This window comes from Haliotis cracherodii, unplaced genomic scaffold, assembly GCF_022045235.1.
Source record: "Haliotis cracherodii isolate W230 unplaced genomic scaffold, xgHalCrac1.p SCAF_5, whole genome shotgun sequence".
Taxonomy (NCBI): Eukaryota; Metazoa; Mollusca; class Gastropoda; order Lepetellida; family Haliotidae; genus Haliotis; species Haliotis cracherodii.
The window spans coordinates 59,183,883-59,196,773 of NW_027266308.1; the positions used below are offsets into that span (position 1 = coordinate 59,183,883).

The following is a 12,891-nucleotide window of genomic DNA, read 5'->3' on the forward strand; positions in this document are numbered from 1 at the left end:
ACGTCATCCCGCCATCAATTGCAAGTCACCGAACCTGACCACCCCATTACGTCGCCGCTTACGACTCGTATCGGTTGCTGCTAATAGCCAATCCTAACCCATAATTCCCACGGGTCCCCAATTAATGCTCTTACGACTAGCAATGAGACGCCTGGGGCAAATTCTACCCCTGCCCCCGGATGTATGAAAGAAAGCGCAGTTCAACAGACACATCGTCCTCACAAGTAGCTGGAATAATGCTATATTTTTACCACTGGTCCAATGTTTATATGTATATTTTTCTTCTTCACATACATGCCATGTTTACATGCACAGCTCTGTGTCAATCTTTTGAAAAGGCTAATGGCGGAGGAAGGTACCATATTTTTCCAAAACTAATACTGATGTTATATATTTTTCAGAAATAAAAATACACTTTAAGTTTTATTCTTACACTGTACCCAGGCCTTCATTACTGCTTTGAACTTGTCTCAGTGTTTCAGTCATTTTGGAAGAGTTTTAGTTCTATATGATGAGTTCATTCCTTCTCCCCAATCCCAGTCTTTTGCCGATTGAATGAATATAAACATACGGTTTATCACAATCGATGAAGAAACATGCATTGACTCGTGGTTGAAAAGGTGGTGCGTTACTTTCAACTTTGATATTTAACAATACAGATCTTGTAATTGTCAATTGATAAAAGAAAAATTCCACCAGCGTATGTTTAATTGTTATTGAAACAACTGAATCGTAAACAAACCATGATGAACACGTGAAGGCTGTTGGGCATTGGCACCAGCTCTCATATCGCCCACACACACGCCTTAAGACACTCATACACACACACAAAGACACACAATCACCCTTAAACCCCCTCACGTTCAGACAAACACGCACCCTTACAGCACACACAGGCACATACATACACACACAAACATACACTCATCTCAACACAGACACAAAAACATGCACACACACACACACACACACACACACACACAATCACCCTAAAACACCTTTGCGCTTATACAAACACACACCCTTACATACACACACACGCAAGAACATACAGGCACATACACACACAAACACACACATAGGCATACTCTCACCTTAACACACACATACATACGCACGCTTACACATACACACACAAAGACACCTTCACCCTCACACACCCTTACGCTTGCACAAACACACACCCTTACACACACACACGTACGAAAACGCACAGGTAAAGGAATAGGAAGTCATATATCGTCGAGTTTCTATTAGTATTATTATTCAATAAAGTATAAACCTCCCAGAAACATGATATATTCAATCGACACAACGGCAAACGTTACAGTCAACACAATCACATTCAAAAGATAATTCTGAGATTTGGTAAAATGTTAAAAATCGCACAAAAATACCCCACAGATTTCTCTTTGTCCTTAGGTTGAAAATATTACTTTGATATTTTCATATTCCTTGATGCAAATCTTTTGAATACATTGTGCATGTAAATATACTTCACATGAAAGTCGTCATTCACCGGATGATGGGATAAGGATCCATCTTTAAGTTGTAATTCATATAGAATATCTTCCTTAATATTACTCCTAGCTGAACACACACCACACCAATTAGATGTCGGTAGACAGGAAATTAAGGTCAGTTAGCATCAAGGTGTTGCCTGAATACGATATCGGCTTAATTGAAGTTGGGCACAGACAAATGTAGTCGATCATGTGAGTGAGTGAGTGAGTGAGTGAGTGAGTGAGTGAGTGAGTGAGTGAGTGAGTGAGTTGGGCTTGGATGGGTGGGTGTTTGTTTTTTTAAACGTCGCATAGGCAATAGCAAATTAAACGTCCTGCAGTGACAATCACAGACCAAGGTAAAGATCACAGGTTGAAAAGACAACGAATAAGGCATACAACAGAAAAATACATCTGCAGAAAGATATACACAGATATATGAACTATAATAAACATGATGAAGCATGTGTTCTGGCATCACTATCAAATAGTGATGTTGCCAGATGTTCGCGAAAAGATGAGCGTATACTGCCCAACATGTAGAACCCGTCACAAACACATGCAAAGGCAAGTCACTTGTTTTGTCATTCCAGGCTGATGGTGGGTTCGAATCCCAGATTCCCACAGTTTAACTACACGTGTAACTGTGTTAGACCTGTTTCCATTCCATCCACATTAATCTTCCACGTCGTGATATATCGGAACTGCTGTTCAAAGAGGTTCAACCAATTGCACCTCACCCGCTCAATCAGGATTTACGTCGTTTAATTAACAGAATGTTAAAGCTTTTATCGATGCATTGCAATTTGGGAGATTGTTACAGGTGTGGTATTAATGAAAGGGAGTATACTCAGTGTAAGTAACTTCTAAATGCCTCTAAAAGAAGTATACTTACTGGTTGGTTTATATAAACACCCACTCTGTAACAATATGTTGGACATAGTTTGTCAAACACCATGTTATAACACTTCCTTGGTAGTTTGACTCATGACATTTTAACGTTATGGAACATAAACCACACGGAAACCAGTTTAAATACCAAACGCTTATACAATTATTAGTCTGTAATGATTACAAAGATAGTCGTGATATCAGCCTCGGGTCTTGGCATTTTATACTGTAACGACAGGATACGTGGTGTCAAGGGTAGAATAGTAAGAATACTTTTACATCGTGTTCATTGTTAGGCTCATGTTCCTAAATGATGCTCGCATCGGTAGCTACCCCTTCGTTCCTACAGAGTCATCGCATTCAAACCCCAACGGCGGTTCATTGCATCCCCGTGGATTGGCCAAAAGCGCTGGCGTGCTAAGTTAATTAGCAACAATTGTGTTTACTTCCTTTTCCAAAGATAAAGCATCGCTGTTAGGGGTTGTTTAAATAATATCCGAATCACCCGCTTTTATTACCTTATTTTTGATGACATTTATTAACGTATCTTTGCATTTACAAAGAGCTATTTGAAAAACAAATGTTCTAAATTGATTATGTGCACGCCAGGATCAAAGACCCATGGCATATAAAGTAATCAGCGTGATGTAATATCCATAAAGATATACTGCGGGTCTGCCGATACGCTTTCTGATGGCAAGTGATTGAGACAATAAGCTATATCGTCGACAGTAATTTTCTCAATGGCTCTACATGGAATGTGGGCAAAATGTCTCTCCCTTGAGGCAGGACTTTATGCTTGAAAACAGACATTATTATCGGAGTTCCGTTAAATGAAGATTAATAGCTCCGGGAAGACTTCGGGATAACGACTCGACCCTTTTAGAGACAAGCCATCTATTCACTATTAACAAACAGCCTTATTACGGGCAGGGGCCACTCACCATAGTTCATATCGGGTTGAGATTGGCACCCTGTATCTCACTAATAGGAATGGCTCTAACGGTAATTATGAAGATGGTTCGGAAGCCATCATGTACAATTTCATGAATTTGTAGCCGACGTCAATTCCCATTCAACGTTTTGCCGTTGAATTATTCCATTTCCTAATGTATCGCCACTCTTAAACTTATTAATGTCCACGGAAAGTGGAGAGGTATTTAGATAGAGCTAGGGAAAACATGAGCCAAGAAATTGAGGACAAAGACGTTTGTTATAACGACAGGTAGCCTCTGTTATCAGAACGACAGTGCAACAATTTGCTTTGAATTATGATCAAATAATTGCATCTGCCATGCCACGAAATGTCTATGCTCGTTTTGAATGCTTCAAGCTATTTCCACCGTCACATATTAGTACATCCAAACGATGGTTCATCATGGTTTTATACAATAAACGAACAAAGCAATGTTTCTAACCAATCTTGTTTGAGGGCAACGGTGTTTTTATTGCATTTATTGCATTACGAATCCAAGGAAATGAGTTTAAATGTAACGTTTAGTTTTATTCAAGTCAGGGGTGTCAAATGCACTGAGTAAAAGGGGTCATACTGTCGATAGGTATATTTCAGATCTGGGTTATCATAAGGATTGTCAATTTTAAATGTGAAACTTAAATTTGAATTTAAATTTAAAAGCTACGCGACCTAATTCACACACGTAATTCTTGTCAACCCAGTGGTCAAAGTCGCCTCTGTTTGCAGAGTTCCATCCCAGACCTATGCCAAGATATGCATCATGGTCTCTTGGTGCCAGACTCGTCCTGACCCTTATCGTTGGTTTTTCAGCACAATACTCATGCTTGATGGTTTCACTAAAATGGTTAAGGTCAATTTCTTTCTATCCACATTATGCTGACACAACGTGATCATTTACTGTTCAAAGGTGAGTTGGGGCGGTCGGGTAGCCTGGTAGTTAAAGCGTTCGCTCGTCACGCCGAAGACCCGGGTTCGAATCTCCAGAAAGGTACAATGTGTGAAACCCATTTCTGGTGTCCCCAGCCGTGAAATTGCTAAAATATTGCTAAAACGGCGTAAAATCATACCCATTCGCTTAAGGAAGAGTTTAAACCAAACCATTCGCATTAGGATGGTAATTGTGGAAACACGGTATTTGAGGGAAATTGATATGTCTAGCAATCGTTCCCGTGGCATGTAAAAATGAATCCATTGATTCAGGGAAGTCAATAGATCCACTCTCGTGCAGATTGTGTAGATGATACGCACATTACCTAATATCATACCCACCGAAAACTAATGGCTCCTGTATTGGTAAAAGGATTTTCATTTCTGATTTACAGTACTTGGCGCATCCTCTTTGCCGATGAATTTGTTTTCGTACATTGTTCATCATTATTACTTTCCTTCTCATGTCTCTTAAATTGTATCTAAACTGATTCACAATCGGCTATCAATCACCCCTGTTCCAGGGGGATTAGGTTCACGTTAAAAAAATTGCATCGACCGTACATAATTAAAATTACAACATTGAAATCGAAACGCTGAATATTTCATTCTGAGGCTACATATAAGTAACAGTGGTATTAGTTTCACGACTCTCCGAAGCCATAATCAGTGCGAGGGGACAACAGGTCCAAGGCACAGCAAAGCCCAGTGCAGAAGCGTTTCCCAAAGCTGTTGGGTATGCTGGTTGAAGGTTCGTATTTCAGATTTACCCCGACTACGTAGCTCTGAGTCAACACTATCAATGAACGGATTCATTTTAGACTTGCCTCCAGGGTTTATAAGCAATTACCACGATCCCTGCCGGAAATCTGTTACAGTCGGCGTGATGACAATTCGGATGGTGTATGCCATCATCTACTTTTACCCCACGAAAAGAAATGTCTGTTGTTGATGTATTTGAACCCTTCTACCAAGAGACACTTTCCCAGGATGTTTATTTTTTCGTAAGATGTGCAATCAATCGTTGTCTTCATGGGATATCTTTATTCTTGGTGTTACCCGCCGTGATATTGCTGGCGTATTGCAGGAAAAAGGCATTATATAAATTATGCACTCACAACCTACAGTGTGCTAATGACACTTGCTTCGTAGAACTACTTTCTTATACCTGCAAATTTAATCACTCGTCACACTTCGAAAATGTCGACAACCGCGTATTTCCATGACGAAGACTGAAAGATGTGTTTGTTTATTTGAAGCAGGGCCATTTGGCGGTTATGCATATTGCTATTGGTAGACTGTGGGAATGTGCAGATGGTTCTGTAGTGACGAGACCAAAAACTGACAGTGGATAGAAAACAGATAACATCAGCATGACGGTCAGATCTTTCTAAAAAGAAAATAGTCCTTCCTCAGATTCCGTCCTGAAAAGAGAATTACGCGATGTTATAGGGTACCAGCTTCGAAAAATGTCAGACTTCGTCAGTCAAATTACATATCTGTGTCTGAATCAAAGTCTACAGTTTCACAGAGGCCTTGCCACCTGTAATGCCAATCAAATATAATCTGTTCTTGCGGTTGGTGTACCAAATACATCAGATTTGCAAAGTTGAACAACATTGGTCAAGGGAAGTTACTAGATTGGTGAAAATTTTAGCATCAAATCCTACCGGGTACTCATTCAGTGCTGGTTGCACAGAGGCATCTTTCAAACAAATTCTCGCTCATTCGAAGACACTAAGTGTAACCTGTGTTTCAGTGTGAAGCAGGACCGAAACCCTAAACACTCCCTTGAGTCAGTTGCTAATACAAATTTTCTCCGCGACCAATGTTTATCTTTTATAACTTCGTCTGATTTATGACCTGTGTGCAGTTTAATATTATCATTTGTATTATTTTTACTACAAATTAGAAAGTAAAAGGAAAAGACATATTGAAAATATTCAAAGTAGTAAAACGGATAACACATCATATGCATTTTTAAATTCTGATATTACCAGACGTCACGACGATATACTGGAACAATGATTCCGTTTTAATTCCTACCAAAGACAAACTAGCGAAGTACGCTGAGCTAAGGATAATTCACCCCCATTTAAAAGCTTTAACGTTAAATGGAAAGGTACAGACTTCTGATTTATGAGTAGATGATTATCACTGTCTGTCAGATAGACAGCTTAACTGCACATGCCAACCAAGGCTGTTGATTCATGGTTTTGACGTCATTTGAAATTGAAAATTGGTATTGTTCCAAGTAACGAGGAGGCGATAATACATTATTAATGGCTGCAGAATTACAAAAATATGTTGCTGTCTTTCATACTATTAGATAATCCTAGACATTGTGTATACATTAATAATATTAAATGTCTAAATATTTTGTTGTTTGAAAGAGTTTATACATTTTATAGATACTTGGTTGTGCGTAAATGTAATACATCTTCTATAAATATAAATACAATGTCATGTTTTTGGCTATGTACATGCAGCCAAGTCCCCTCGTTCTTCTTGGGGCTGTCTGTTTTTTATCTACATGTTTTATGTTTGGACATAATTTCGGAAAGAATGGTTTACGAATCCCTCGACTCCTAGGAAATGAAATGTGAAAAAACCCCAAGAAAAACAGTGACCAGAATGCGTAAAATTTCAAAAACAGCATCTCATTTGCTGTCGCTACCAATATCAATAAATTATTTAAAATACCATAATTACAATTTTTGGTGAGAATTGTTAAACATCTTCAAAACAGAAGGAATTATGACGAATAATACATATGCGTACTGAGTGGTAACAATTGAGTGTTAGTGAGTGAGTATGGTTTTACGCCGCTTTTAGCAATATTCCAGCAATATCACGGCGGAAGACACCAGAAATGGGCTTCACATATTGTACCCATATCGGGAAGAGTGGTAATAATACATTTTAGTACTGAGTGGTTATAATACATTTGAGTACTGCATGGTAATAATACATTTAAGTACGGAGTGGTTATTATACATTTGAGTACTGAGTAGTAATAATACATTTGATTACCGAGTAGTAATAATACATTTGAGTACTGCATGGTAATAATACATTTAAGTACGGAGTGGTTATTATACATTTGAGTACTGAGTAGTAATAATACATTTGATTACCGAGTAGTAATAATACATTTGAGTGCTGAGTGGTTCGTAATCTTATCAAATCCGTACACTGGCCTGCATATAGTCAGCTAAAACATTGATGTAAACGACAATACCATGTGAACATAGCATCGGCCTATTATCTCGAAGTCTTAAGGGTTATATCCACATTTCAAAATAGCCATTGATGGATGCTAGCTCTAATTACAGGTGACAGACATATTTCTGAGGGAAACAGACCTTTGCAGGATCAGGATCTCTGCTGTTAAAAGAATGTATCAATCTTATATTTCACTTGACTACCTCTATGCTTTAAATAGATCCCATAATAGCAGATGTTGGTGGTATTCTTGGATCCACCGCGCCACCAGAGCCAAGACCTCCTCGTTTAGATCCTTTGCGGTGCATACATCAAACCTCTCTGTTCTTCCTTCACAAATAACAACCACATAACATCTTTAATTTGAAACCGGGAATATAGTCTCTCCCCCCCAAATTATGGTTGTCTGGCTGTAAACATGTTTTTGTTAATTATCCAATGACTACAGTGTGGGAGAGTAACCAAATTCAAGGTGATTCAAGTTTCATTCATCCGAAAATGTATCTGTGTGTTACATATTGCCAGTCGAATGCAAAATGATGAACCAGTGAGAGTGAGGGAGGTGGTTTTAACGCGGTATTAAACATCGTTTCAGTTATATAGAGAAGCTTAATTGCAAAGAAAAACAACAGGTGACGTTTTTCGTGGACGTTTTTCACTTTTATGAAACACAAGAGCACCAGTATGATGACACGTCAAGGATCATAAGCTGGTTAATCCTAGATTAGAACCCATGACAAGCAGATCCCCGAACAAGGGTGCGTCAGGGGTACAAGTAGGTGTTCAGTCAACTAATGAATTTCGTCATTGGCAATGTGACGTTAGAAGCATTGAAAGCGGTAATATCGCCTGTAATATCGTCTGTAATTCACGTGTCCCCCTGAAGATTCCGGATTAGAATTGGTCAGTCCATGCTTGTCAAAAAAGGCAACTAACGGGATCGGGTGGTCAGGCTCGCGGACTTGGTTGATGCATGTTATCTTATTCCAATTGCGTCGATCGAGTCTCATGTCAGTCACTGGATTGTCTGGTCCAAAACGGCCTTAAACAACTCAAAAAGTGACATTTACCGAATTCAGTGTGTTGATACATAAACATATGCTTATCAAATAACTCCTTTTTTTCAGCTGATAGGCCCTCAGTTCCTGTGGGCAATACAACCAGCCATGAAGGACAGTTGGACACCTGAGATCGAGCAGGCATGGTCCGACCTTTTCAAGCTCATTTCCCACATCATCAAAGAGGCTATGCTACTGTGAAGGTTCACATGTACGAATGGTGTAAGGCACGGACACAGGATATTCGTCCCTTGACTACTTACAAAACCCCACATCACAACAGATGTGAGGTGCGCAGTGGAACCATGCGAATTCGTTGTCAAAGGGACAGGAGAACACTTCGAGATCTAGGGGCTGATCGAAGATTTACGGTACATTCGAGATATATTATTGTTCTAAACTACCCTGCAAAAGAAAGTTTACACCCATGTCTGATGGTCGCTTGGGTAAAACAAACAAGTAATGTATACGGGTATCATAGTTGTATTTTGGACCTTAATTTGTTTTGTTTCTGTGACTGTTTTCAGCATAGTAACATTTTGAAAACGTTTATAATTTCTTTGTCAAATGTAATTTTGAATCGATACGTTCTTTTGCCCGGCAGTTTATATAACGAAAGTTCACAATATTAGGATACAGACAACACGCATTTGAAGTCGATGTGATGGGACAAACGACAAGATCTGTATGGTATTCGGAAGAATTGATGTGTGGTACAGCTGAACATTGAAAGAGCCGTGAATTGTTCGGCACATATCCTGCCATGCCTCTCTGTTTATGAATCTTGCCAGTAAATATAGTCTGATTGATCAGGTAGATTCTGTACATTGTGCAGTTGCAACATCTACCCCTGCCACACTACTTAGTCTGGCAGTCATTATGCTTCATTTAATCCATGTGATATAAAGCCGATTGTAATGTATTGAAATTGATAAAACTTTGTAAAAGTGTATATGTAATATATTGACATATATATTCTTGTGCCATGAATACCCTTAAATTAGTTTCCACACGACATAGCTGCATGCATTGATACGGTGAAACCTCGTTACCACGAAATCCTGGGGATTATCAAATAGTTTTCGAGGTGGACCAACACTGAAGTGGCGTGTCGACAAGAAAGACAGTCGTGTCAGTGTTATTTTATTCGAAACCCACAAGAATGCAGCCCGTCGGCAGCAATTCTTTATGGAAAGGCCAAAAAAGTGTTTTTCTGCTGATTGCTGCCCTGACGAAACAATCCTCTACTTGTGACGTCACCTTTATTTCAAGAACTCGTTTTTGAAACATCAATTTATTTTGATAACTTTTATAGAGAGTTTATAATACCGAAATAACACATAGATGATGAATTGTTGATATCAGAGCTGGCGAAATATCCCTGCTTGTACAACATTGATTCCACACACGATAATCACATAGACTGGAAGCCGATTTTTGAAAGGCCACGAATCAACTGTTTGAAGGTACGAGTGGTAAGTCATGTGTCCGTTTAAAGGTCATAAACCTTCCGCGAAAAGATGTTGCAATTAAAACAAACGAAATATACAAATGTACAACAAAAGAATACTTGCAGTGGTATAAATTACACTTCCTGCTTTCATATCACAGAAAAATAAATGCCCGTCTCTTTGTAACTGTAACACATTTAGTCTATATTTTTCTTCTACGATAGAGATACATACTTGTAATTGTTTTCCTGTATAAAATCAGTGATTCTACTGTAATGAAACACATGTTATTCATTAAACATTCAATATGAAAATCAAATAACTTCTTTTACCTTCAATTCGAATTTTCTTAACTGCTGCACTGCTTGAGTGTTAGTGACAAAGAGTACTCAGATATACATGAACTACGTCACTCTTAAACCATAATACTGACACAGTCGCTGCCGAGACCTACAAGTTCAATCGTCTTTACCCATTATTCGAGTTATACAGATTACTAAACGAGTCCCGTTCTGTGCCATTTATATAGCAACGTGTGTATATTAAAATGTATCTAACCAGAGAAAGCGAGTGAGGTATGTTATGAGATACACGTTGTATTAAAAGTGGTATCCAGAGGAACGAGTTGGTTATTTATTTATTACTCACTTTGCACATTATCTAAATTCTATGTTGAAAACAATACGTCGCTTGTTTGAAGATGGCATATGAATACAATGTTCCTAGCTGTTCTCTCAAAGTGCAAACTGACAATAAAGTGCACAGCGGTTTCCGAGATCGATTGTAAGAAAAGATAACATGCACACTCAAAACGTTCGTTAATAACAAAAATAACCAGCTTCATAATATCAAACTCGGTTCAGTGTAGGCGAGGGGGGCCTGAAAGACTATCGACTCATCGAGACAATCAGTCATGTGATGATGGCTATGTGATTTCGTACGAGTCAGCAGGTAGTTTTTATGTTAATATGAAATTGATTATAATTACCGCTTCGCAACATCAATACAGTTGCACGAAAGATTCGCAAAACGGGATCTGATCGGTTGAATGAGGACGACATATTTTATGATTGTCCACTTGGTCCAAGAGGAACCTCACTTGCAAAACGAAGTTCAAGGAATTAGAGGCAACTTTGAATGTGGTGATGCTTCGACATCATGTGAGTTCAGTACCGATGCTCTGAATCTTTATGACACCTCTATGCTTGCAATACTGCGAACAAAAGTGCGAGTTCCTATACTCTGTATTTCAAAGGTATGTGTTCGCGACTCCTGCAATAGATGAAAAAACGGACAAATTCATTCAATAAAAGTCAGATTATAAAACAGCGAGTTTTAAGATTATGCCCCAGCATATCAGTATCATAAACATCAGTTGGTTTGTTTGTTTGTTGTTAAACGCTCAGCAATATTCCAGCTATATGACGGCGGTCTGTAAATAATCGACCAGACCATCCGGTGATTGATATCATAAGCATCGATCCACGCAATTGGGATCGATGACATGAATCAACCAAGTCAGCGAGCCTGACCACCCGATCCCGTTAGTCGCCTTTTATGGCAAGCATGGGTTGCTGAAGACCTATTCTAGCCCGGAATCTTCACGGGTCTATAATCATCAGTATGTCTATCGGTACTAGATTATTCGTGTGGGAGCAGAGTAAACATGGTTGCAATGTGCTACGGACAACAATTAGTATCCAAATGATCAGCCTGATGACCAAACATGGTCCCGTCAACACATGATGTCATTACACAATGTGTAACACAGCTGCATGTTATGTAAGGATATGGGTACAAAATAGGAATTCGAGTGATCGAGGTTTCGCTGGTATTTGATGTCAACAAACGCTCACAACCTACCACATGCTTGAACACTATACTATTATACTATCCGTTCGAAATACCAATGGCCTATGTCAACCAATACATTTATATATGCACTGTAAATATATCCTGCGTATGGACGTTGTCAAAACCTAAAATGAGGCTTCACTGTATATCCATTTGTTGTAAACCTTTTAATTGGCGTTATAGAGTACAAACTGTCAAGACATAATGATTGAATGCCATTAAGTACTGACCATATATACCTATGTCTAGTTGAAATTTCCATGTTGTTTTAAGCCTATAAGATGTTACATGCTCAAAAGATTATACGTTCCTCGTAAAATGATTATGAATATATGTCAGATCTGTTCAAGTTGTTCTTGCCAATAATTTACTTTTACGTGGTTTCAAGACCAGATGATGAAATTAATTTAATAGAGTTATAGATTGAAATGCATATATCATGTAAAGCTGTTTGGCTTCTGTGGCAAGTGTATTATATCGGATAGTTGTCCCTTTCCAAGAGCCAACTAAGAGGCGCCCTGAAGAGAGTATGTCTTACATCCCACGAAGTATGCAAGAGGATGCTGTGTTGGGACCATTGACGGAGGTTCCGCTTGTTGTGAATTGGCTTTTGTATCTCTGTGGTAGAATGCCTAGATGAATATAGTGTATCTACAATGTTTATATATGTATATTAAACATGGTCAATATTTGGAATAAAAATATAAATTCTTTATACATATCTTTCTACATTATTTGTGAAAACGAATTGGATTCGTGGTGAACTGGGGCGGTGGAAGTAGCTTTGTGGTTGAAGCTTTCGCTCGTCATGCCGAAGACCGGGTCCGATTCCCCACATGGGTACAATATGTGAAACTCATTTCTGGTGTCCCCCCGCCGTGATAGTGCTTAAAGGAGTGTAAAACTACACCCAGCACTCAACGCAAAAAGCAAATCAATCACTTTAAGATTTTAATTTTCTCACAGCGAAAGCACTGTGAAACCACGGTATGTGAGATAAACTGATA

The 12,891-nt window shown here is 38.8% G+C and overlaps 1 protein-coding gene across 1 annotated transcript in view; it reads left to right on the forward strand.

Moving 5' to 3' along the window:
- LOC139442572 (uncharacterized) overlaps positions 1–12,557 on the forward strand; it is a 58,013-nt gene extending 45,456 nt beyond the window's left edge. Inside the window, exon 3 of the mRNA XM_071223411.1 lies at positions 8,649–12,557. Within this exon, the coding sequence (XP_071079512.1) occupies positions 8,649–8,780 (132 nt within the window). The 3' untranslated portion in view covers positions 8,781–12,557. The remainder of the gene's footprint in view (positions 1–8,648) is intronic.
- The last annotated feature ends 334 nt before the right edge of the window (positions 12,558–12,891 follow it).